This window comes from Coregonus lavaretus, assembly GCF_964263955.1.
Source record: "Coregonus lavaretus genome assembly, chromosome: 17".
NCBI lineage: Eukaryota > Metazoa > Chordata > Actinopteri > Salmoniformes > Salmonidae > Coregonus > Coregonus lavaretus.
In genome coordinates, this window is record NC_140004.1 from 32064461 (window position 1) to 32092452 (window position 27992).

Consider the following 27992-nt stretch of genomic DNA (forward strand, 5'->3'; position numbering starts at 1 on the left):
CCCTCCTGCAGCAAAGCACCCTCACAGCATGATGCTGCCACCCCCTGTGCTTCACGGTTGGGATGGTGTTCTTCGGCTTGCAAGCCACCCCCTTTTTCCTCCAAACATAACGATGGTCATTATGGCCAAACAGTTCTATTTTTGTTTAATCAGACCAGAGGACATTTCTCCAAAAAGTACGATCTTTGTCCCCATGTGCAGTTGCAAACCGTAGTCTGGCTTTTTTATGGCGGTTTTGGAGCAGTGGCTTTTTCATTACTGAGCGGCCTTTCAGGTTATGTTGATATAGGACTCGTTTTACTGTGGATATAGATACTTTTGTACCTGTTTCCTCCAGCATCTTCACAAGGTCTTTTGCTGTTGTTTTGGGATTTATTTGCACTTTTCGCACCAAAGTACATTAATCTCTAGGAGACAGAACGCGTCTCCTTCCTGAGCGGTATGGCGGCTGCGTGGTCCCATGGTGTTTATACTTGCGTACTATTGTTTGTACAGATGAACGTGGTACGTTCAGGTGTTTGGAAATTGCTCCCAAGGATGAACCAGACTTGTGGAGGTCTACAATTTTTTTTCTGAGGTCTTGGCTGATTTCTTTGGATTTTCCCATGATGTCAAGCAAAGAGGCACTACGTTTGAAGGTAGGCCTTGAAATATAACCACAGGTACACCTCCAATTGACTCAAATGATGTCAATTAGCCTATCAGAAGCTTCTAAAGCCATGACATAATTTTCTGGAATTTTCCAAGCTGTTTAAAGGCACAGTCAACTTAGTGTATGTAAACTTCTGACCCACTGGAATTGTGATACAGTGAATTATAAGTGAAATAATCTGTCTGTAAACAATTGTTGGAAAAATTACTGTCCTAACCGACTTGCCAAAACTATAGTTTGTTAATAAGAAATCTGTGGAGTGGTTGAAAAACTAGTTTTAATGACTCCTAAGTGTATGTAAACTTCCGACTTCAACTCTACATTATATATTTCCTTTTTTTAAATATATATATTTTTGTAAAACATATATTTATTTTTGCTTCCTGTTGGGCCCCCCACGGACCTGGGCCCAGGGGCTTCAGCCCCAGGAAAGCCCCTGCATCAATCCAGCCCTGTCTATGGTACAGACACACCTATACATCTGACTGCAGATATGTACTTAGCACAGTAGGAGGCCATTCCTTCTCTTGCTAGAACAAAATACAAATTTTCTAGCTTTGACAAACCTAATGTATTACTTAAACATATCAATTGTACAGTTATGACTAAGTAGGCTATGTATCAAATCAAGAAAAAACGTTGCCACGAATCTGGCACAAGCACACATGTACACAAAGGGTAAGAATCAATTTTTTTGTGAAATAAGGGCAGTCTAGTCTAGTCTGTTCCCAATGTGTTTCATTCAAATCAATGATCTCTTGACCTGAAACTTCTTCACTTCACTGTTCTGTCAGTCCTCAATAAACTAAAATGAAACAGAAGTGGTCCTCTGTATCTCAGCTGGTAGAGCACGGCGCTTGTAACACCAAGGTAGTGGGTTCGATCTCCGGGACCACCCATACACAAAAAATGTATGCACGCATGACTGTAAGTCGCTTTGGATAAAAGTGTCTGCTAAATGGCATATTATATTATTTATGCTTAAAATCCCCTCTACAAGACTATCTGAAGCAAGAATACTGGCACCCTGGTCCTGCCCACGCAGCCGAGTCACAGACTTCTGATTGCACACACTTCATACCTGACTGGGAATCTACACTCTTAGAAAAAAAGAACCCTACACTCTTAGAAAAAAAGAACCCTATATGAATGTTTCCACCAGCCTTATTAGCCTTTAAAATTTAACTTTTTATGACAAGTGTTTTACTCTACACAGAGAAAAATTACACAATCACACTCAACTCTGGCTATTAACACCAACACTGGGGTTCTTCTACACCACTGAGTGTTAAGTTAATTTAACTCCTGAATGAACACTAGAAATGTTAAAAATCAACACAACGTACAACTGGCCAATTTGCTGTGTACCATACAAATACACTGCTGGTTCACTCATACTCCCTTCTATTCTTCTACTCTCTGCTCAATAGAATTCTAGAAAATACTAATTTGAAAGACAGAATTCATGGCAAAGATATCAAGTATGTCAGTACTGTATATGTAAAATGATTAAGGGAATACCAGATACATGCACAAATATTCCCATATAGGTAGTTTCCAACATTCTCATACATTTTTAAACTGATCAGATTACTCAAACTCCTGATGTTAAAGTTTAAACACAGAGGTTAACACTAATGCTCAGGAACTATTTAAAATAAAGAAAAAAGTTATAATATAAAAGCTTATTCAGAAGGGTTCTATGTAGAACCCTTCTTGCCTTCCAAATAATAATTATTGCCTTACAAATAATTATTCTTGCCTTACAAAGAATAATCAAATAACCATTTCTTCCAAAAACTGTTCTTAGGATGTTAAAGGTTCTAGGTAGAACACTATCCCTCCGCAAAGAACCCTTTTAGTAAACAAATATTCTAAGAGTGTAGGGTGTTTCTCACAGGAGATAATAGGTGATTGTTTCTTTGACGGTAGTACTTACGAGATAAAACTAGGCTTCGCTATTGGACATAGACTGTATCCAGAAAGATGACAGTGAAGTCATGGCACTTTAGTGCTACATGATATAAACAATAGGCTAATGCTGTATGATGCAAAATCATTTCCTAACGGATACAATAAAGCCATCATAATGAAAGACTTAGGGCTCTATTCAATCCATATCGCGGAAGTTCAGCGTTACAGCGAGATTTAAATTTAAAGGCAATGTTCCCGCGTTAGCGGAGACTGCATTCACGGTAAACGCTGCATATGTCGGATCAAGCGGAAATTACCTTTACATTTATATCGCACAATCTGTATCGCTTCAACGATACATCTTGAATAGAGCCCTTAATCTGTTGTGTATCATTCAAAATGTGAGTCAATCATCTCTCAAATAAGAGTTCAATTTAACAGAGGATGCTTGAAAAAAATATTTTCTAATATTTATTTACTGCAGGCCACATCTCTTCAAGTGTAAATTGGAGTTGTCTCTAATATATGTAATCAGATTGGGTAACTTCTCATCTTCATAACTTCAGAAATACAGTCTGTATCTTAGTGCAATAGTCTGAATGGCTATGAACCTATTATCACATTTGACATAACATAAGCACATCTAAACAAGCCTTTCAATAGGCAGTGGTATGTAGCCAAATCCAATCAAGATTCAACATGTTTGTCTTTCTTCCTTGACAGATGTGAACGTGCAATGTAAGAAAAAGTCAATAAAAACACCCACAGAAACATCACTCTACATTTGAAGACAAAAAGTACCTTGTTGTCAAAGAAAAACGAATTTTATTATATAAATGCCAAAAGTATGGATTGCTCATTCACAATTTAATATCAGTGAGAGTGCAAAAACAGTTCCCTTCAAGTCATAATCAGTCAAGTCAACCTGAGCGAGTCTAACAAACAGTTTATACAGGTAGTCACTCGCACGGCTAACGCAGAGCAAACCAGAGTTACATTAAGAGAACAGTTTTCTAGATACACAGCACAATAATCAAATGCCTCGCAAACAAGTTTAGTTAAGCACTGGTGAAAAAACTACAAATGATTAACCCCAAATGAACTCTGTCTCCAACATTGAAATGCAGAGTTAAAAACGCTGCTGCTGTATCCTTCATTACAACCCCATTGAGATCATTATACCATTGAATCCATGACCAAATCCTTCCAATAAGAATGACTAACATAAGCCATTAGCTTTTGTTTGTTTTTCTGTGAAGAAATCACACTGCGAGTCTATACATGAGAAAAAACGCACAATTATGCGATTAGTCAAGATCTGTTACATCTGTTGTTGTGAAAGGACCCTGGCAAGATAAGGTAAAGATAGTAAGACAATTCTTATGGGAGAGGGGTCTGTATGAAGAAACAAGGTATTCCCAACATTTTAGTTATAAAATAATTAACAATTAATCATACACAACTGTCTCTCTACACACATCTCTCATACACTTATTATGAGCTATGCAACACATAAAAGACGACCATCATTAGAAAATACAAGAAAGCGCTACCAAATGAAGTAACAATGGAACAAAACATACATCACACACTTGCATAAGTTCAGTTAATGTTTAAATGTCCCTGGTGCAAGAGGAAATTAGAAAAACAATACAACACAAAAACAAAACCGAGTGACAATTAGGCCTACATTTAGTTTTCAGCCAACAGAAACAAACCACATTACACTGTTACATTCAATATCTCTTTGTTTCGCCTACAGTCTTCTCAGGATAGTCTGTTGTAGAGCTAGTAAAACCTCCTGGTCCAGGTCTGCGTCCCAAATGGCATCCTATTCCCTATATAGTGCACTACTTTTGACCAGAGCATTATGGGTAGTAGTGCACTATAGTAGTTCAAAGTAGTAGTGCACTATTTAGGGAATAGGGTGCCATTTGGGATGCATAAAACAAAAAACAAAACCCAAAACCCAAGCCTCCTCTACCACCCCACCTTGCGGCTGGCCTGGGCCCAGCTCCACAGCTCCAGCCCTGGAATGGGACTCTCCTCTCCTCCTCTCCATCCCTCCATCAGTCCAGGTCCAGGATCTGTTCAGCTAGGACGTCCATGGCAGCTGAGGCCTTAGAAGCGCCTGGCCCAGAGTCAACAAACATCTGGGGGATCTCACTCCCAAAGTAGATCTTACTATTAGCTGCTATGGCCTGGAACTTCATCAGCTGCAGGTACTCTGGCGTTAGCTTCAACTGGGAGCGCAGAGAGAGAGGCAGAGAGAGAGAGAGACATACCAATTAGGATCTGGCTAAAAATACTTGAATCAATTATAGAACCCATTGCCCTTTATGGTTGTGAGGTCTGGGGTCCGCTCACCAACCAAGAATTCACAAAATGGGACAAACACCAAATTGAGACATCACCTACAGAGAGATGAGTCCCCTAAGTAAGCTGGTCCTGGGGCTCTGTTCATAAACACAAACAGACCCCACACAGCCCCAGGACGACAACAACAACAACAACAACACAATTAGACCCAACCAAATCATGAGAAAACAAAAAGAGAATTACTTGACACATTGGAAAGAACAAACAAAAAAACAGAGCAAACTAGAATGCTATTTGGCCCTAAACAGAGAGTACACAGTGGCAGAATACCTGACCACTGTGACTTACCCAAACTTAAGGAAAGCTTTGACTATGTACAGACTCAGTGGGCATAGCCTTGCTATTGAGAAAGGCCGCCGTAGGCAGATCTGGCTCTCAAGAGAAGACAGGCTATGTGCACACTGCCCACAAAATGAGGTGGAAACTGAGCTGCACTTCCTAACCTCCTGCCAAATGTATGACCATATTAGAGACACATATTTCCCTCAGATTACAGCGATCCACAAAGAATTAGAAAACAAACCCAATTTTGATAAACTCCCTTATCTACTGGGTGAAAAACCACAGTGTGCCATCACAGCTGCAAGATTTGTGACCTGTTGCCACGAGAAAAGGGCAACCAGTGAAGAACAAACACCATTGTAAATACAACCCATATTTATGTTTATTTATTTATTGTACTTTAACTATTTGCACATTGTTACAACACTGTATATATACATAATATGACATTTGAAATGTCTTTATTCTTTTGAAACTTCTGAGTGTAATGTTTACTGTTAATATTTATTGTTTATTTCACTTTTGTTTACTATCTACTTCACTTGCTTTGGCAATGTTAACATACGTTTCCCATGCCAATAAAGCCCTTAAATTGAAATTGAATTGAATTGAGAGAGAGAGAGAGGGGAGGGGGGAGACAGGAGAAGGAAAGAGATAAAGAGTGAGAGGAGGAGAGAGAAAGAGTGAGAGGAGAGGGGGAGAGAGAGAAAGCGGGGAGGAGAGAGAAAAAACGGTGGGAGAGAGAGAGAGAGCAGTGATGGACGCCTGGCTGTACTGTGATGCTGTTAGATTGTAGCCTGAGGGGCAGTGTGTTCTCTCTCACTGTTCCAGCCACTCCCAATTCACCCCCTTCTACCTTCCCTTGGCTCTAACCCTTGGATATTTGTAGATCTGCATGGAGGAAGCAATATAGTGGGAGCAGAGAGCTCTTTAACTGCCCTGATTATGCAGACCCTTCAGATCTGCAAACATGGAAGGGTTAGGGCAGAGGGGAGGGTGTAGAGAGCACACTGGGAACCAGCTGTCCTCTCTCAGTATGCTCCTCTCACCTTATTGGCCTCAGCAGCTCTTTGTGCTGTGTAGAACTCTGCATCGGCCCTGGCCCTCATCTTGGCCAGGAAAGCTCTGTCTGAAACCCAGAGGTCAGAGGTCAGAGACAAAGAGGAGTGGGTCAGAGAGGAGGCAACGGCATTAGCAGGGCTATAAAGTGTAGAAAGTAAAACATGACGATAAACTATTGTAGAAAAGAAGAGTCCCTTGGGCTTTGGGAAATGCCAACACTAGTTAAAATTGAAACTATGTCTGAGGAGACAGGAGGGAGCAGGGATATGTCTAAATCAGGGGTTCTTCAACTTTTTCAGCTCAAGACCTAAATGAGCAACTGACCGTCCTCCCGTGACCCAAATTGTCCTCCAACGACCCGAATTAATAAGAAATATTGGGTAATTATAGATGTATTCTCATAACTCGCGACCCACCTTTCACATGCCCAGGGCCCACCATAGTTTAAGAAACCCTGTTTAAAATGTATTTCACCTAAGCTTTGAGCTTCTACACTCAGTCAGTCCTCAGAGAACGGCTTTTTCTACCATCATGACTCACAAAAATGTAGAGCATCCTAAAAGCCCAGTTGTTCCACTGGCCAGTGGCCTAATGAGAATTATACAGGTCTTATCATTTCGCCAGATATACACACCTTCAATTTCAGAGATCGTTTTCTCTGTTTCTTTCTCCATGACTTTCTGGCTAAACTTGATTTCCGCCACTTGAGCCACCTTCTCTGCCTCTGTAGAGCAGCACATGGAGGAGACAGGAAATTAACCTTATATTCTGTGATTTAAGCGAGAAAACTGACAGAATCCCTCTTAAAAATGGTCATTTGTTTATAAAATGTCAGTGTATTATCGTAAATGTCAGTTTAATATTTTGTCAGTGTAAATGTAAGGTCATAGTGCGTTAGTGTCTCTCATGACTCACCAATCACAGCCCTCTTCCGCTCTGTCTCCGCCTCCTTCTCCACCACCTTCTGAGTCTGAGCAGAAATCAGCAGCTTTGTCTTCTCAGCTTCCCTAAACCCACACACACACAAATATTACAGCTGCGTGCCAACAGCTGGTTAACATCTTTCTCCAGTCCCACAGCACACAGTGATTCCATCACTCCCTAGAACATCCTTAAACAACAACAGCCTGGTGAGTGTCCCTCCAATAACATTACTCAACACCATGAATAAATAGCATCATCAGTCCATCACTAAAGTCTTCCAGATGGAAGTGGAGAGCAGACAGAGAGACATGAACCAGCAGAGACAGATCCACATACTTTGGGTCTGCATCCTTCTTTTTTATGTAGTACATTGGTCAAAAGTAGTGCACTATTTAGGGAATATGGTGCAATTTGAGACGCACACTAGGTCCGGGGAGAACAAATATGGGTGATTCTACAGAAGTGGTGTAAATTCCTGTCTCACCCCCAAAAAACTATAAAAATCATATGCTCTATTCCAAGGCAATAACAAACATACTTAAATTAATATAGTACAAAGCTATTGTTTATACATCTATTTCAATTGAAAGGTTACTGTCCCAAACCATGACTCCTTACCTTTAGCAACTCATGACTTTTGTATTTTCTTAACACTATTATTTCAATAAAACATCTTGAGTTGTTCTATTATTACACAGAAAGATACTGATCTAATTATTTGTTTATTTTATTTTTAAATATCTTTCTCTGAAAAATGCTGCCCCCACTTTTGATGTCGCTACCGAAACACACACTAAAACACTGTAGAATGAATGTCCCTTAAGCTACCACCCTACAAATACACTACATGACCAAAAGTATGTGGACACCTGCTTGTCAAACATCTCATTCCAAAATCATGGGCATTAATATGGAGTTGGTCCCCCCTATGCTGCTATAACAGCCTCCACTCTTCTGGGAAGGCTTTCCACTAGATGTTGGAACATTGCTGTGGGGACTTGCTTCCATTCAGCCACAAGAGCATTACTGAGGTCGGGGCACTGATGTTGGGCGATAAGGCCTGGCTCACAGTCAATGTTCCAATTCATCCCAAAGGTGTTCGATGGGGTTGAGGTCAGGGCTCTGTGCAGGCCAGTCAAGTTCTTCCACACCTATCTCGACAAACCATTTCTGTATGGACCTCGCTTTGTGCACGGGGGCATTGTCATGCTGAAACAGTATAGGGACTTCCCCAAACTGTTGCCACAAAGTTGGAAGCACAGAATCATCTAGAGGACCACCATGTGGGTAGGTGACACAAGGTCTTTACCGGACTCTCTTTTCAAAGATGGCTAGAAATGCAAACATTTTGTGCTCTTGTTGGAAGCAACCACTCCCCCATTGTTGACTAGAAATTAGCTATAACTGGGCGAATATCTCACTAACTAGCAAAGAATATGAACAAATGTGCACAAGTGGCTACATGCAGCTCTCACTTTGATCTCAAAACAAGCGCATCTACTTGCGACCACTCATACTGTAGCCTAAACACAGTCCAGTTCAAAGTGAATGGCAAAGATCCATATATGGCAATGGTTATTTGCATATAGGCCTACTGCAGCTCTGATTGGTTATGGCGCACCGGTCTGTGTAGAGTACGGGCCTAAGTTGTGCCTGTCAATGCAATATAATCATAGAAAATCTCTTGCACAGTTAGTTTTGCATACTAAATCTTGCATAGTTCATTTTGTTACGGTATATTACATTGAAAGTGGCTAATATTGAGTTGATTCGATCACAATTCCCACAGTTGAGCACAACGTTGTTAGTGTTAACTAAAGGGGAAAACTGTAGAAAGTTGAGTGAAGTTCAATCTCGTGCTTCTCTGCGTGGGCTGATATTTCTTCTACGTGGCAGTCCCAGGGGAGCTGCGCGCAGTTTAGAGGGATCATTGCTCCCAACCCATAGGAATCCCCACCCAGTTGACTACTTTTAAATGGTGGAAGCTCTCAATGACAATGTCTAAACTCATTTTGGTAATTTCCATCTAGAATCCATTATTTATCTCTATGATTGACACTTGACACCGAAACGCCTGTTATTTTGCCAAAATAAAGATAGATGTTTAAACTATCACTTTACCTATCAACATAATTAATTATATGCATAAGTAATTCAATCAACAAGTTTTAGATTCATACAATCAACATTGAACATTTTCCAGAGAACAAGAGATTATATTTCTCTAAATTCAATTTAAAAGGTTTTGAAAATCAGGTAAAAAAATAATGTATTTATTAAATCAGTATGCAAATAAAATTGATGTAAGGAATTCAGGTAAATATTCAATACAAACAGTGTGTGAGTAGTATATACACTCCCCGACAGTTTATTAGGTACACCACCCTGTTCATGAAAATGGATCACTCCTACAGACAGTGAGTCACGTGGCCATGGCTTGCTATATAAAGCAGGTAGACAGGCATCGAGGCATTCAGTTACTGTTCGATTTAACGTTACAATGGGCAAAATGAGTTACCTATGCGACTTTGATGATGATCGTTGGTGCCAGGCACGCCGGATCCAGTATCTCAGAAACGGCCGCCCTCCTAGGCTTTTCACGCACGACAGTGTCTAGAGTTTACCGAGAACGGTGCAACAAACAAAAAACATCTCGTCAGCGGCAGTCCTGTTGGGGCGGAAACAGCTCGTTGATGAGAGAGGTCAAAGGAGAATGGCAAGAATTGTGCAAGCTAACAGGCGAGCCACAAACAACGGCGCAGTACAACAGTGGTGTGCAGAACGGCATTTCGGAACGCACAACTCATCGATCCTTGTCACGGATAGGCTATTGCAGCAGACAACCACACCGGATTCCACTCCTATTAGCTAAAAACAAGAAGAAGAGTCTCCAGTGGGCACACGATCACCAACACTGGACAATTGAGGAGTGGAAAAACATTGCCTGGTCCGACGAATTCCGGTTCCTGTTGCATCATGCTGATGGCAGTCCATGGACCCATCCTGCAGTGTCAATGGTACAGGCTGGAGGCGGTGGTGTACCGCCGTCCAATCTGCAGCAACTGCGTGATGCCATCGCGTCAGCATGTACCAACACACCTGTGGAATGTTTCCGACTTGTAGAATCCATGCCCCGAAAAATTCAGGCTGTTCTGGCGGCAAGGGGGGTGTCCAACCCGGTACTAGATTGGTGTACCTAATAAACTGTGTATGTGTATGTCTACCTGACATATGTTGGAAGACAAGTGTGCTGAAAGTTTGGAACAAATATGATACAAATGTGATTTTCTTTCCAACCCCCAATTTATACTGCTTCTGTAGAACGGCCCATATAAAGAACAGACAGCAGGGGGTTGGGATTTCTATAATGTTTTAGAATGTTTCAGTGTTCTACAGCCAACTGTTCTACTCACATCATCTCATAGTTCCTGCGAATGCTCTCAGGGATGTTGGGCTTCGTGACCCGGACCGCCTGTGGTAAAGATTGCCAAACCACAATCATGAAGAAGAGGGGAGACTGGAGATTATATTGAACATTCTTTTACTGTGGTACTGCAAGTGAATACATGGTAATAAGAGGACTTATCATTACCAGAGGATCATCTAGGCTGAGTTCCAAATGGCACTCTATTCCCTTTGTAGTGCACTACCTTTGACCAGGCCCCATAAGCTTCTAATCAATGGAATAAATAGGGTGCCATTTGGGAGACAGCCCTTGTAAAACTTGGGAGCAGAAAAAACAAACACAACCCTCCCCCTCTTCCCCAAACTCCCTCTGGAGTTAACTGTGGTGTAGTATTATTAGTTCCTGGCAGAACCTACAGTTGTTATTGTGGTTTCTTGTAGAGGATTTATGGGAAGAAACAGCTGAGTGTTTTTAAACCCAGTGGGGCATTAAGACCTTTATTTTTTTAAGCTAGAGACCCAAATGAGGAAAACCCTTTTTTTAACCATATCAGCTCTACAGGAATAGAGAAAAGACTGAAACCATATCAGCTCTACAGGAATAGAGAAAAGACTGAAACCATATCAGCTCTACAGGAATAGAGAAAAGACTGAAACCATATCAGCTCTACAGGAATAGAGAAAAGACTGAAACCATATCAGCTCTACAGGAATAGAGAAAAGACTGAAACCATATCAGCTCTACAGGAATAGAGAAAAGACTGAAACCATATCAGCTCTACAGGAATAGAGAAAAGACTGAAACCATATCAGCTCTAACAAGAATAGAGAGAAAAGACTGAAACCAGGAATGAGCAGAGTTGGGGAGGAAGTTATTATTTCTCTCCTATGTCTGCCAGAATGTTCCCATTGTTCTCCAGTCCAGAAATTGCAACTAGGGATGTGACAAATTGAACATTTTTCTTAACGTTTAAATTAGTATTTGAGAACTAACAATTACCTAAATGAAAACGAGACAGTCAGGGAGAATTGAAAATTACCAAAGCAATTAATTTAGCAGAATATATTTTGTTATTATGTTTAAGCAAAATAACACAGCATTAGCCATGGCAAATGCATAGAATTGCAGGAAATTTGCTCTAAAACTGCAAAATTGTCTCTCTGCTGCATGGCAAAATGTGCAGGATTGCAGGAAATGTGCTTTAAAACTGCAAAAATGTTTCTCAGCTCCATGGAGAAATTTGTAGAATTGCAGAAAAGTGCCTTAAAAATGCAAACATTTCTCTACACCGCCAAAATGTGGGCCTCTAAAATTCTCTGAAATTAAGCCGCGCCAGCTGGCCGACCCTGCCACGACCACCTCCCACGCCCACCACCTAAGCCCCCTTTTGATCCAGAAAGAACCCTGCTTTACAGTCCATACAGAAGCCTTTAGCAGCCCACTCATCACCTGACATTCATCATCACAATATCAGGTTTTTGGCACGACTGAATTTCAGAGAAAATGTAATGGGGGCCTCAGTCGAGCAGTGAATTCAACTACAAAGACCAGGGAGGTTTTCCAATGCCTTGCAAAGAAGGGCACCTATTGGTAGATGGGTAAAAAATAAAGAAAGCAGACATTGAATATCCCTTTGATCATGGTGAAGTTATTGATGACACTTTGGATGGTGTATCAATACACCCAGTCACTACAAAGATACAGGCGTCCTTATTCAGTTGCCGGAGCGAAAGGAAACCGCTCACCATGCCAATGGTGACTTTAAAACAGTTAGAGTTTAATGGCTGTGATAGGAGAAAACTAAGGATGGATCAGCAACATTGTAGTTAGGCTACTCCACAACACTAACCTAAATGACAGAGTGAAAAGAAGGAAGCCTGTACAGAATAAAAAATATTCCAAAACATGCATCCTGTTTGCAATAAGGTACTAAAGTAAACTGCAAAAAATGTGGCAAAGAAATTAACTTTATGTCCTGAATACAAAGCGTTGTTTGGGGCAAATTGAAAACAAAACATCACTGAGTAACACTTCATATTTTCAACTATGGTGGTGGCTGCATCATGTTATGGGTTTGCTTGTCATTGGCAAGGAGTTTTTTTTTAGGATCAAAAGAAACAGAATAGAGCTTAGCACAGGTAAAATCCTAGAGGAAAACCTGGTTCAGTCTGCTTTCCAACAGCCACTGTGAGACAAATTCACCTTTCAGCAGGACAATACCCTAAAACACAAGGCCAAATATACACTGGAGTTGCTTACCAACACGACGTTGAATGTTCATGAGTGGCCTAGTTACAGTTTTGACTTAAAATCGGCTTGAGAATTTATGGCAAGACTTGAAAATGGCTTCTAGCAATGAAGAATTGATCTTTTACAAATGCTCAAATTTTTCTTCCACTTTGACATTAGAGTATTTTGTGTAGATCGTTGACAAAAAATTACAATTAAATCTATTTTAATCACACCTTGTAACACAATCAAATTTGGAAAAAGTCATTCTGAAGGCACTGTAAATATATTTAAATAAACATTGATTAATTCACCTTCAATTAACATATTTATACTGGTATGCAAGGATTCCCTAAGACTAGTTTTTAGTCTCTCTCGCCCTCCTCACGTCTCCCACCTCACATGTCTCTCTCCCTCCTCACACGTCTCTCTCTCCCTCCTCACATGTCTCTCTCTCCCTCCTCACACGTCTCTCTCTCCCTCCTCACACGTCTCTCTCTCCCTCCTCACACGTCTCTCTCGCCCTCCTCACACGTCTCTCTCGCCCTCCTCACACGTCTCTCTCGCCCTCCTCACACGTCTCTCTCGCCCTCCTCACACGTCTCTCTCTCCCTCCTCACGTCTCCCACCTCACGTCTCTCTCCCACCTCACGTCTCTCTCCCTCCTCACACGTCTCTCTCTCCCTCCTCACACGTCTCTCTCTCCCTCCTCACACGTCTCTCTCTCCCTCCTCACACGTCTCTCTCTCCCTCCTCACACGTCTCTCTCTCCCTCCTCACACGTCTCTCTCTCCCTCCTCACACGTCTCTCTCTCGCCCGCCTCACGTCTCTCTCCCGCCTCACGTCTCTCTCTCCCTCCTCACACGTCTCTCTCGCCCTCCTCACACGTCTCTCTCGCCCTCCTCACACGTCTCTCTCTCCCTCCTCTCACGTCTCCCACCTCACGTCTCTCTCCCACCTCACGTCTCTCTCCCACCTCACGTCTCTCTCCCTCCTCACACGTCTCTCTCTCCCTCCTCACACGTCTCTCTCTCCCTCCTCACACGTCTCTCTCTCCCTCCTCACACGTCTCTCTCTCCCTCCTCACACGTCTCTCTCTCCCTCCTCACACGTCTCTCTCTCCCTCCTCACACGTCTCTCTCTCCCTCCTCACACGTCTCTCTCTCGCCCGCCTCACGTCTCTCTCCCGCCTCACGTCTCTCTCTCCCTCCTCACACGTCTCTCTCGCCCTCCTCACACGTCTCTCTCGCCCTCCTCACACGTCTCTCTCGCCCTCCTCACACGTCTCTCTCGCCCTCCTCACACGTCTCTCTCGCCCTCCTCACACGTCTCTCTCGCCCTCCTCACACGTCTCTCTCTCCCTCCTCACGTCTCCCACCTCACGTCTCTCTCCCACCTCACGTCTCTCTCCCTCCTCACACGTCTCTCTCTCCCTCCTCACACGTCTCTCTCTCCCTCCTCACACGTCTCTCTCTCCCTCCTCACACGTCTCTCTCTCCCTCCTCACACGTCTCTCTCTCCCTCCTCACACGTCTCTCTCTCCCTCCTCACACGTCTCTCTCTCGCCCGCCTCACGTCTCTCTCCCGCCTCACGTCTCTCTCGCCCTCCTCACACGTCGTCTCTCTCGCCCTCCTCACACGTCGTCTCTCTCGCCCTCCTCACACGTCTCCTCTCTTGCCCTCCTCACACGTCTCCTCTCTCGCCCTCCTCACACGTCTCCTCTCTCGCCCTCCTCACACGTCTCCTCTCTCGCCCTCCTCACACGTCTCCTCTCTCGCCCTCCTCACACGTCTCCTCTCTCGCCCTCCTCACACGTCTCCTCTCTCGCCCTCCTCACACGTCTCCTCTCTCGCCCTCCTCACACGTCTCCTCTCTCGCCCTCCTCACACGTCTCTCTCGCCCTCCTCACACGTCTCTCTCGCCCTCCTCACACGTCTCTCTCGCCCTCCTCACACGTCTCTCTCGCCCTCCTCACGTCTCTTTCTCCCTCCTCACGTCTCCCTCTTCCTCCTCCCATCTCTCTCTTCCTCCTCCCATCTCTCTCTTCCTGTTCCCATCTCTCTCTTCCTGTTCCCATCTCTCTCTTCCTGCTCCCATCTCTCTCTTCCTCCCCCCATGTCTCTCTCCCTCCTTCCATGTCTCTTTCCCTCCTTCCATCTAACTCTGCCAGTCAGTTCCAGTACCTGTATGATGAGTCCAGGAGCCATGCTGGTCAGATCCTCTTGTAGGGTCAGCTTCAGGTTCTCATCTATCTGGTCTGAGGAGGGAAAAACAACACACACACACAGACACCCCACACACACACAGAACAGGGTTAGAGGATATACCATGGAGACAGAGGCTGCCATTTGTGATACCCACTGTAGCATGCATAGGTCGTAAGCCCATAGTAGAGCTAACTAGCTAGCTACTGCTGTTAGCTAGCCAGATAGCCATGAATAATTTTTAGCTAGCTACCCATGAAGAATTGACATCTACCTTAGATAACATTGGTTTTAGGTCATTTTTTACTGTTATACTATCTAGATTATTACATTATTACAATTCACATATATCTAGCTGATAATTATGAAGTAAAATGTTTGCTTTGTGTATATATCTTGTTTCGCCGCTATTGCCATTGCCCTGGCTTGAAGAAGGAAGGTTCCGTGAATGGGTAAGTCCATAGTAAGTCAATAGGGCAAACTGGCTAGCAAGCTAGCCACGAAGAATTGTTAGCTAGCTACCCACAAAGAATTGACCTTGGATAACATTGGTTTTAGGTCATTTTTGCCTGTTATACTATCTGGTTAGCTACACTATTACGATTCACATATATCTACCTGATACTTATGAGGCAAAACGTTTGCTTTGTGTATATCTTGTTTTGTCTCTATTGTTGCGATTGTCCTGGCTGGAAGAAGATTCCGTGAATGGGGAGATGCAGCGTGAGTTAATACAGTAGGGGGAGTGCGAGTGCTTCTAAAATGAAATGTTTTATGCGTTCTACACAATCTCGTCCTCACAAGAACGTACTCAAGAGAACGTCCTCGGAGAATGCACTTGGAGCATGGTAGTATGCATATTGAGAAACACCCTTTAAACCCTTTTAACGAATATTCTAGAACTGCCTATTGTTTACACTTACCGAACAAGCCAATGTAGACCTCCTGTAGAGAATGGACGCTGCAGAACTGGTTGAGCTCATGGTGAACCTTATTGAATATTAGGGCCTTGTCGTAATCCGCTGTGAAGTTCTTCACTATATCATACACTGTAGAGGAGAGAAGAAAGAGTTGCTGTGAAGTTTCTCATTATATCATACACTGCAGAGAACAGAGAAAGATATCATACACTGCAGAGAACCGAGAAAGATATCATACACTGCAGAGAACAGAGAAAGATATCATACACTGCAGAGAACAGAGAAAGATATCATACACTGCAGAGAACAGAGAAAGATATCATACACTGCAGAGAACAGAGAAAGATATCATACACTGCAGAGAACAGAGAATGATATCATACACTGCAGAGAACAGAGAATGATATCATACACTGCAGAGAACAGAGAAAGAAGTGTGGCTACATTAAGTAAGTAGTAGTGGCTACAGTAAATAACCCACTGGGCACACACTGGTTGAATCAACGCTGTTTCAACGTAATTTGTCAACGTTTTGTGACATGGAATCTACGTGGAAAATACATCGGATTTGAAAGAAAGTCATCAACCAGAACCGTTTTCATCTCATTTCAACCAGCGTTGCAAACATTGTGGGGAGTCACGTGACGCAATCTGTGGAATGGCAGCTTGAAAAGACAGCTCCGGGCACAATTGCAATTTTCATTACATTTTTACCTGTTAAACAACCAATTTTAACCTTTTGAGTTTTAAAATGCTCATACATTTGTCGTAGTAAATATAATTTGTTATAGATTGGTCTGACTAAAATGTTCTGTAAGACCCATTTGGAGCCTGTTTTCAATAAATGCTGTTCCAGGTCAGAGAACAAAAGGTCAGAGAACAAAAGGACAGAGAACACCTTATCTTCTCACCAGATGGCCTAGGAATGCGATAATAGGACAACAGCCCCACCTCCGGCCATAGATCAACAGATACTCCTCAACGAGTTCCCTGGACACACACAGACATTTCACTGCACGCACACTCATTCTCAAACTCCCCTGTCTACTGGTCGGGTGCCAAGGGCAGAGGACTCTGCCGTGCACCAATGGGGCTTCTGCTCTGGACAGAGCAGACCCGCCTCCTACGCCTCGGGAACCAACCAGGGACTAGAAGAAGGACCCCTTCCTTTATGTTACATTGTATAAAGTATGCTGTAAACTCTGTTTAATCATCCTTCTCAGCTGACACTAATAGAGTGCTATATGATTAGGTCCATGCATGTTAATTAGCAGGATCCCATGCATGTTAGCTAACAGTAACAGATATCTCTGTGTTTAATAAACTGCCTTTTGCTTAAGCAAATTCCTCTCTGTCTAGCGTCGATGGTTTTGTACTCCCTCTCCTAATTATGGTTTCACCAACACATCCAACATGCATACATCTAAAATGCCAAATTCGTCGAAAGAGGAAAGAAAACAGGGAAATATTAAGCCCACAGTCCCGAAAGCAAACGAGCGAGGTGACGATGCTAAAGATGGCGACAACAAGGACAAAGCTACAGAGCTAGAAGAGAACAACCTGACTAAAGAATTAGCGGGTATCTACCGGCTCTTAAAACAAATACAAGAGGACCAGAAAAGCAACATGGTGGAGCTTAAGAAAACCACAACACCAATCAAAGGAAAGCTTTCGGATGTTCTTGAACGCCTTTCCAGTGCAGAGGCCTGACTTGGCTTTTTGGAGGAGGCGAGTAAGCAGGCTCTAGCTAACCCTTCTGTTAGCCTAGCTGACCTGGAACTCCTCATAGAGTGGACAGTCAAGATAAACTTTTTAAACGCAATAATTTACCTTTCACAATCTTCCCAGAGAACTGCGAGACAGGCAATGCTCTAGCTTTCCTTCAGAAAACCATCCCTGAGATCCTCGACATCGACTTCCTCAGGACTGCTGATAGAACGGGCGCACCGCACACTGACCCACAATGGCACGGGCCAACCACTGAGAACCCTAATCTCAAAGTTCCTCTTCTTCCAAGATGCCATCTGCATAAGGAGGGCTGCAAGTGCAAAGAAAGACGTCCACAAGATCAACGAATCAGCATCTACCCGGACTACAGCAGAGATGTCCAGAACCAGCAACAGAAATTCCAGGAGCGCAAGAAGCTTCTCCACGAGCGCCAAGCGCACTGCGCATCGACACCGGGGGATGATAGCGCTAGTTCAACGGCCCGAAGAAGGCACCACAATTCATCAACTCCATGTGATTTACTACAGTACCAGTAAAACGTTTCGACACACCTACTCATTCAATGGTGGTTCTTTATTTTTACATTGTAGAATAATAGTGAAGGCATCAAAACTATGAAATAACACATATGGAATCATGTATTAAACAAAATAGTGTTAAACAAATCAAAATATATTTTATATTTGAGATACTTCAAATAGCCATCCTTTGCCTTGATGACAGCTTTGCACACTCTTGGCATTCTCTCAACAAGCTTCACCTGGAATGCTTTTCCAACAGTCTTGAAGGAGTTCCCACATAAATATATATGCTGAGCACTTGTTGGCTGCTTTTCCTTCACTCTGCCGTCCGACTCGTCCCAAACCATCTCAATTGGTTTGAGGTCGGGGGATTGTGGAGGCCAGGTCATCTGATGCAGCACTCCATTAATCTCCTTCTTGGTAAAATAGCCCTTACACAGCCTGGAGGTGTGTTGGGTCATTGTCCTGTTGAAAAACAAATGATAGTCCCACTAAGCCCAAACCAGATGGGATGTCGCATCGCTGCAGAATGCTGTGGGAGCCATGCTGGTTAAGTGTGCCTTGAATTCTAAATAAATCACATACAGTCTCACCAGCAAAGCACCCCCACACCATAACACCTCCTCCTACATGCTTTAAGGTGGGAACTACACATGCAAAGATCATCCGTTCATCAACACCGCGTCTCACAAAGACACAGCGGTTGGAACCAAGCATCTCAAATTTGGACTCCAGACCAAACCGGTCTAATGTCCATTGCTCGTGTTTCTTGGCCCAAGCAGGTATTTTCTCATTATTGGTGTACTTTAGTAGTGGTTTCTTTGCAGCAGTTCGACCATGAAGGCCTGATTCACACAGTCCCCTCTGGACAGTTGATGTTGAGATGTGTCTGTGACTTGAACTCTGTGAAGCATTTATTTGGGCTAACATTTCTGAGGCTGGTAACTCAATGAACTTATCCTCTGCAGCAGAGGTAACTCTGGGTCTTCCATTCCTGTGGCGGTCCTCATGAGAGCCAGTTTCATCATAGTGCTTGATGTTTTTTGCGACTGCACTTGAAGAAACTTTCAAAGTTCTTGAAATGTTCTGTATTGACTAACCCTCATGTCTTAAAGTAATGATGGACTGTCATTTCTCTTTGCTTATTTGAGTTGTTCTTGCCATAATATGGACTTGGTCTTTTACCAAATAGGGCTATCTTCTGTATATCCCCCCTACCTTGTCACAACACAACTGAAATTCCACAAATTAACTTTTAACAAGGCACACCTGTTCATTGAAATGTATTCCAGGTGACTACCTCATGAAGCTGGTTGAGAGAATGCCAAGAGTGTGCAAAGCTGTCATTTCATAGTTATAATAAAGAAAAACCCTTGAATGAGTAGGTGTGTCCAAACTTTTGACTGGTACTATATATACAATGCATTCGGAAAATATTAGTTAATCATCAATCTACACACAATACCCCGTAATGACAAAACGAAAACAGGTTTTTAGAAATGTTTGCAAATGTATTACAAATAAAAAAACAGAAATATCTTATTTACATAAATATTCAGAACCTTTGCTATGAGACTCGACCATCCTTGATATGTTTCTACAACTTGATTGGAGTCCACCTGTGGTAAATTCAATTGATTGGACATGATTTGGAAAGGCACACACCTGTCTATAAGGTCCCACAGTTGACAGTACACGCCAGAGCAAAAACCAAGCCATGAGGTCGAAGGAATTGTCAGTAGAGCTCCGAGACAGGATTGTGTCGAGGCACAGATCTGAGGAAGTGTACCAAAAAAGTTCTGCAGCATTGAAGGTCCCCAAGAACACAGTGGCCTCCATCATTCTTAAATGGAAGAAGTTTAGAACCACCATGACTCTTCCTAGAGTTGGCCGCCCGGACAAACTGAGCAAACGGGGGAAAAGGGCCTTGGTCAGGGAGGTGACCAAGAACCTGATGGTCACTCTGACAGAGCTCCAGAGATAGTCTGTGGAGATGGGAGAACCTTCCAGAAGGACAACCATCTCTGCAGCTCTCCACCAATCAGGCTTTTATGGTAGAGTGGCCAGACGGAAGACATTCCTCAGTAAAAGGCACATGACAGCCCGCTTGGAGTTTGCCAAAAGGCACCTAAAGGACTCTCAGAGCATGAGAAACAAGATTCTCTGGTCTGATGAAACCAAGATTGAACTCTTTGGCCTGAATGCCAAGTGTCACATCTGGAGGAAACCTGACACCATCCCTACGGTGAAGCATGGTGGTGGCAGCATCATACTGTAGAGATGTTTTTCAGCGGCAGGGACTGGGAGACTAGTCAGGATCAAGGGAAATATGAACTGAGAAAAGTACAGAGAGATCCTTGATGAAAACCTGCTCCAGAGCACTCAGGACCTCAGACTGGGGGCGAAGGTTCACCTTCCAACAGGACAACGACCCTAAGCACACAGCCAAGACAACGCAAGAGTAGCTTCGGGACAAGTCTCAGAATGTACTTGAGTGGCCCAGCCAGAGCCCGGACTTGAACCCAATCTAACATCTCTGGAGAGACCTGAAAATAGCTGTGCAGCGACGCTCCCCATCCAACCTGACAGCGCTTGAGAGGATCTGCAGAGAAGAATAGGAAAAACTCCACAAATACAGGTGTGCCAAGCTTGTAGCATCATACCCAAGAAGACTCGAGGCTGTAATCGCTGCCAAAGGTGCTTCAACAAAGTACTGAGTAAAGTGTCTGAATACTTATGTAAATGTGATATTTCAGTTTTGTTTTTTAATAAATTACCAAAAATGTCTAAAACCTGTTTTTGAGTTTGTCAGTATGGGGTATTGTGATGAGGGGGGGGGGAAACATTTAAATCAATTTTAGAATAAAGCTGTAACGTAACAAAATGTGGAAAAAGTCAAGGGGTCTGAATACTTTCCGAATGCACTGTATACACAAAAGTATGTGGAAACCCCTTCAAATTAGTGGATTCGGCCATTTCAGCCACACCCGTTGCTGACAGGTGTATAACATTGTGCACACAGCCATGCAATCTCTATAGACAAACATTGGCAGTAGAATAGCCTTACTGAAGAGCTCAGTGACATTCAACGTGGCACCGTCATAGGATGCCACCTTTCCAATAAGTCAGTTTGTCAGACGAATTTCTGCCCTGCTAGAGCTGCCCGGTCAACTGTAAGTGCTGTTATTGTGAAGTGGAAATGTCTAGGAGCAACAATGGCTCAGCCGCTAAGTGGAAGGCCACACAGGATTGAGATGGAGACGTGAATCCAACATATTAATAACTTGTAGATTACATTTTAAATCAACCAACCATCCTTCATATACAGTGGGGAGAACAAGTATTTGATACACTGCCGATTTTGCAGGTTTTCCTACTTACAAAGCATGTAGAGGTCTGTAATTTTTATCATAGGTACACTTCAACTGTGAGAGACGGAATCTAAAACAAAAATCCAGAAAATCACATTGTATGATTTTTAAGTAATTAATTTGCATTTTATTGCATGACATAAGTATTTGATCACCTACCAACCAGTAAGAATTCCAGCTCTCACAGACCTGTTAGTTTTTCTTTAAGAACCCCTCCTGTTCTCCACTCATTACCTGTATTAACTGCACCTGTTTGAACTCGTTATCTGTATAAAAGACATATGTCCACACACTCAATCAAACAGACTCCAACCTCTCCACAATGGCCAAGACCAGAGAGCTGTGTAAGGACATCAGTGATAAAATTGTAGACCTGCACAAGGCTGGGATGGGCTACAGGACAATAGGCAAGCAGCTTGGTGAGAAGGCAACAACTGTTGGCGCAATTATTAGAAAATTGAAGAAGTTCAAGATGACGGTCAATCACCCTCGGTCTGGGGCTCCATGCAAGATCTCACCTCGTGGGGCATCAATGATCATGAGGAAGGTGAGGGATCAGCCCAGAACTACATGGCAGGACCTGGTCAATGACCTGAAGAGAGCTGGGACCACAGTCTCAAAGAAAACCATTAGTAACACACTACGCAGTCATGGATTAAAATCCTGCAGCGCACGCAAGGTCCCCCTGCTCAAGCCAGCGCATGTCCAGGCCCGTCTGAAGTTTGCCAATGACCATCTGGATGATCCAGAGGAGGAATGGGAGAAGGTCATGTTGTCTGATGAGACAAAAATAGAGCTTTTTGGTCTAAACTCCACTCGCCGTGTTTGGAGGAAGAAGAAGGATGAGTACAACCCCAAGAACACCATCCCAACCGTGAAGGATGGAGGTGGAAACATCATTCTTTGGGGATGCTTTTCTGCAAAGGGGACAGGACGACTGCACTGTATTGAGGGGAGGATGGATGGGGCCATGTATCGCGAGATCTTGGCCAACAACCTCCTTCCCTCAGTAAGAGCATTGAAGATGGGTCGTGGCTGGGTCTTCCAGCATGACAATGACCCGAAACACACAGCCAGGGCAAGTAAGGAGTGGCTCCGTAAGAAGCATCTCAAGGTCCTGGAGTGGCCTAGCCAGTCTCCAGACCTGAACCCAATAGAAAATCTTTGGAGGGAGCTGAAAGTCTGTATTGCCCAGTGACAGACCCGAAACCTGAAGGATCTGGAGAAGGTCTGTAAGGAGGAGGCCAAAATCCCTGCTGCAGTGTGTGCAAACCTGGTCAAGACCTACAGGAAACGTATGATCTCTGTAATTGCAAACAAAGGTTTCTGTACCAAATATTCAGTTCTGCTTTTCTGATATATCAAATACTTATGTCATGCAATAAAATGCAAATTAATTACTTAAAAATCATACAATGTGATTTTCTGGATTTTTGTTTTAGATTCCGTCTTTCACAGTTGAAGTGTACCTATGATAAAAATTACAGACCTCTACATGCTTTGTAAGTAGGAAAACCTGCAAAATCGGCAGTGTATCAAATACTTGTTCTCCCCACTGTACAAGACAATATCCAAAGGTAAAAGTGTATTATTAATATCATGAATTTGGCATCCTATTTATAGGGCTAATGGTAACTACTTCTAAACTTCCAAAGATCCAATCAACCATGGATGAATGATAGTATACCTAGCTACGCAATTAAATGATGTTGTCCTTTGTTGGGCTAATTAGATGTCAATGTAGCCTACATAAACCCAACCTCACTCCATCTGTCATAACAAAAGAGACTGAGCACTTTGAGAGAACTTAAGAGTATACACAGTGTTTAAATGTCTCCAGATGCCTTTCACTAACAGAAAAAGTGATTTGCTAAAGATTTGTTTTATTTTACTCAAACAGCTAAAAAGGTCCAATGAAGACAGTTTTATCTCAATATCAAATCATTTCTGGGTATTCAGAAGTGGGATTCAACGTGCAAGGAGTCGAGGAATCAACATTTTGTGCATCGACTTTCCACCACTACGTCATCTCCGTTAACTTTGGAAAAATGACGACAGCAGCAAAGTCCTGTATGGCAATACTTTGAGAAGTTAAATGAGAAGGAAATGCAAACTTTGCAAGGTGGAATTGAGGTACAGCAATGGTAGTACAGGTGCAATGCTTAACCATCTGAAAGGGACTGTCACGTCTAATCCCACTCTCCGGCGCCGGTCCACTAACTGGCAACCCATCTTTACGCACACCTGAGTCTCATCAGTCACACCTGATTTTGTTATCAGTTATCAGGCAGTATTGGTTGTTTCCTTGTCAGACGTTTCTCTTGTTTTGAATCGTTCTATGTTCTAAGGAAGGCCAAAACTCCATCCCACCAAAACAGGCAGTCTTTTCAAACAGCTCTTACACTAAAGGGGCATTATCATCAATTTCACAATTTTACAGTATTATTCCAACCTCATAGTGTGGAAATATATACACACGTTTTTACTGCACAGGGCCGTTAAGACTGAATACAATACACAAGTTGGAAAATGAGCCACCCTTTGAAATAATGGTGCAGTGGACAACGCACTGTTACAATACATAGGTTACAAAGTTCTGAAATAGTACAGCCTATATACTAAGGAGGGATTAGAAAATTAGACATGCTATGCCACAAGTAAGATCAGTTTTGAGTTTTGTGTTGAGAGAGATTAAACTTGAGCACATAGTAAAATTAAAATTAAACTACAATAAGGGTTGTTGTTGTTTTATCCGTTCCACCTTTTGATTTATTGGCTAATGACTTTACCTGCTGAGGGTACGAGGTAGTTCACCACTTCTATCCGGTCAAAGTAAATCATCACTCCACCACTGAAATAAATCAAAACAGAATGTAACTACACATACATGCAATAAATCATCAAGAATGGAGATAAAAGTAGCTGGTCGTTTTTTTTGCATCTATCAAGTTTATTTTGGGAAGAGATGGCAGACAACCCTACCCTGTTCCACACGGTACATTCTTCACTTCATCTGTCTGTAGAGTGGTCTACAAAGACAGAAATAAAGAGAAGGCATTCAACACTCAACAAATCCATTATTTCCGCAGGGCTCAATTCAATAAAACCTGCATTTTAGTATTTACACAGTAGTTCCTTTTTCCAAGGACAAATAACTTCACAGACTGGTCTTGGGCACTGTATACTGTCACTTTCCAGAAAAAGTGTGTGGGCTTGGGGCGATGTTTGTAAACAAACTCACAAAGACACTGCTTAGCCTAAACATTGAATTCCAGCCTCAGTCTTTGTTCAACTACATTTGAACCTAAACCCCTCACTCCCAGTCAGACCTGGCATGCCGAGGGCCTGTTCCTGAGACCGTTCTGTCTGTCTCACCTGCACAGACTTGAAATTAGTGATGAAGGGCATCATCAGGTGGAAGCCAGGGCTACTGGTGGTGGTCAGGAGAGCTCCTCCTCTGTGGAACACACACATGATCACATCACATGTAAATGACAAGAATCACATCAGGGCCAAATGTCCAAATGGTTCTGATGTAGTGTGCAACCACAGTTGCAAATGTTAGTTGTAAATGTGAGAGGAGACTGGAGATTTTGCTGGACTTATCTGATGTCTAACACAAAATAATGTTAGCCCTCTTTCTATAATCACACTACAGATATAATCTGAGTTTAGTGGTGGTATTTGAGGTATGTGTGCAGTGCACTGCAAGGTGAACTGATGCATGTCTCCAGAAACCAAAATGCATTAATACACAGTAAGCCTCACAGTAGAGAAAGCAATGACTAGCCAAATATCTGACTGACCTGTAGTAAACTCCAGTGTGTCCCTCCTCAATCTTGTGCACAGAAGAGAAGAGAGCTGCACCTCCAATTGCACAGATTATTGAGGCTATGGCACCCAACTGTGCCATCCTGGGAAGAAGAAGGACAAACAATGAGTTTCAAAAGGATCAACATACACAATGTTGGACATTGGGGATAGATGAATGAAATAATAGCTCAAAAGCCTTTCACTAGCCACTATAACAAGTAGGCTAGCATATGGCGTTTATGACAATACATTTGTAGTAAATAGAGTTATCTTGCAAGCTCTGGATATTAGCTAGAACAGTTGAATAGAATCAACCAGTGCCTTCTATACTGAACAAAAATATAAACGCAACATAAAAAGTGTTGGTCCCATGTTTCATAAACTGAAATAAAAGATCCCAGAAATGTTTCATACGCACACAAAGCATATTTCTCAAAAATGTTGTGCACAAATTTGTTTACATACTGTACCTGTTAGAAAGCATTTCTCCTTTGCCAAGATAATCCATCCACCTGACAGGTGTGGGATATCAAGAATCTGATTAAACAGCATGATCCTTACACAAGTGCACCTTGTGCTGGGGACAATAAAAGCCCACTCTAAAATGTGCAGTTTTGTCACACAACAAAATGCAAAAGATGTCTCACGCCAGCCCAGGACCTCCACATCCGGCTTCTTCACCTGCGGTATCATCTGAGACCAGCCACCCGGACAGCTGATGAAACTGTGGGTTTGCAAAACCAAAGAATTTCTGCACAAACTGTCAGAAACCATCTCAGGGAAGCTCATCTGCGTGCTGGACGTCCTCACCAGGGTCTTGACCTGACAGCAGTTCGGCATTGTAACCGACTTCAGTGGGCAAATGCTCATCTTTGATGGCCACTGGCACGCTGGAAAAGTGTGCTCTTCACAGAGGAATCCCAGTTTCAACTGTACTGGACAAATGGCAGACATCGTGTATGGCATCCTGTGGGCGAGCGGTTTACTAATGTTAACGTTGTGAACAGAGTGCCCCATGGTGGCGGTGGGGTTATGGTATGGGCAGGCATAAACTAAGGACAATGAACACAAATGCATTTTATTGATGGCAATTTGAATGCATAGAGATACCGTGACGAGATCCTGAGGCCCATTGTTGTGCCATTCACCTGCTGCCATCACCTCATGTTTCACCATGAGCATGCATGGCCCCATGTCGCAAGGATCTGTACACAATTCCTGGAAGCTGAAAATGTCCCAGTTCTTCCATGGCCTGCATACTCACCAGACATGTCACCCATTGAGAATGTTTGGGATGCTCTAGATCGACATGTATGACAGCGTGTTCCACTTCCCGCCAATATCCAGCAACTTCACACAGCCATTGAAGAGGAGTGGGACAACATTCCACAGGCCACAATCAACAGCCTGATCAACTCTATGCGAAGGAGATGTGGCGCGCTGCATGAGGCAAATGGTGGTCACACCAGATACTGACTGGTTTTCTGATCCACGCCCCTACTTTTTTTTTTTTTAAGGTACCTGTGACCAATAGATGCATATCTGTATTCCCAGTCATGTGAAATCCATAGATTAGGGCCTAATGAATGTATTTCAATTGACTGATTTCCTTAGATGAACTGTAACTCAGTAAAGTCTTTGAAATTGTTGCATGTTGCGTTAATATTTTTGTTCAGTGTATTTGGAATAGGCTATAGCTTTATAAATAGAAGGCTCTGGAATCAATCACATGTAACAATAACATATGTGATACCCAGGCACAGGGCAGGCATATTGCTGTCAAGCTAAACTCCTCTGTCAGGAAGAAGAAGCTTAGCTGAGACATCAACAAGGATATCCTCTTATAACCTTGTAGCGTTTTAAGAGGATTGGCCAAGACAGGGCGTGATTAAAACTTCTCCCAGCTGCCTTACCTCATAACAATCCTAACAACAACTGCAGCCAGCCCAAACTTACTAGTGTGTAGTTAGCTATATAAACAAGAAACTCAATAAGCTAGCTACTATAGTGTTCTTAGATCGCTAAACAAACCTCAAGTCAAGCAATGACAGGAAGCAGGCCTTTGATACCAGGAGGTCGTGAACATTGATCTTGCACGTGTAAGATCAGTAACTTTGGTTCCACTTTCTAACATGGAGAAGTTGATTCACTTTGAGTTGACAGAATACTGACAGTTAAACATGAATTCGCTAGTCGCCCAGTCTTGGACGTATTCATACACCCCTCTCCAGCAAGGCAAGACGAAATAAGACAACAACGTAACAGGCAACAGTTTAGCTTTTTAGCAAGCTATGCTAACGTTACAGAGGAAGGTAACTAGCCAGCTATGCTAGCTACTTTAGCTAGCTAGCTAACGTTAACCTAGGCTACGTTCGATTTCAAACACGGAGACGGTCACATCCATTGACAAAATATTTCACTCACATTGTTGTCATTGTAGATACTTGATACGTACGTTAAACCTCCATTGATAAAAGTGTTCTAGAAAACCGTACTATTACCTGTATTATTATCGTTTGAGGTGCCTCCTCCACGGACAACAATACGCAAACACCTGCTACCAGGTTCACTTCCGCATTTTGCGT

General features: G+C 42.9%; 1 protein-coding gene across 2 annotated transcripts; it reads right to left on the reverse strand.

Annotated features, from left to right (window-relative positions):
* Positions 1 to 3345: 3345 nt before the first annotated feature.
* Positions 3346 to 27990, reverse strand: LOC311145138 (erlin-2). Of its 2 annotated transcripts, none has more exons than XM_084181332.1 (12): positions 27909 to 27990; positions 25401 to 25508; positions 24970 to 25051; positions 24577 to 24623; positions 24384 to 24445; positions 15978 to 16103; positions 15034 to 15107; positions 10627 to 10685; positions 7205 to 7296; positions 6924 to 7013; positions 6277 to 6356; positions 3346 to 4809 (listed from the first exon to the last, which is right to left on the reverse strand). In XM_084181332.1, exons 2-12 carry the CDS (start codon positions 25505 to 25507, stop codon positions 4636 to 4638), a joined length of 993 nt encoding a protein of 330 aa, XP_084037458.1. In that variant the 5' UTR covers position 25508; positions 27909 to 27990; the 3' UTR covers positions 3346 to 4635. The 2 variants fall into 2 exon arrangements, with proteins under 2 accessions (XP_084037458.1, XP_084037457.1); XM_084181331.1 differs by having other exon boundaries at positions 27832 to 27978.
* Between the last annotated feature and the right edge of the window lie 2 nt (positions 27991 to 27992).

Bases quoted from the DNA above. Each gene is read 5' to 3' on its own strand.
- LOC311145138 (XM_084181331.1), bottom strand. The intron at 25,052-25,400 runs GTCAGTCAGATA...TGTGTTCCACAG, and splicing joins CACACTGGAGTTTACTACAG to AGGAGGAGCTCTCCTGACCA. The intron at 24,446-24,576 runs GTAGGGTTGTCT...GATTTATTTCAG, and splicing joins AATGTACCGTGTGGAACAGG to TGGTGGAGTGATGATTTACT.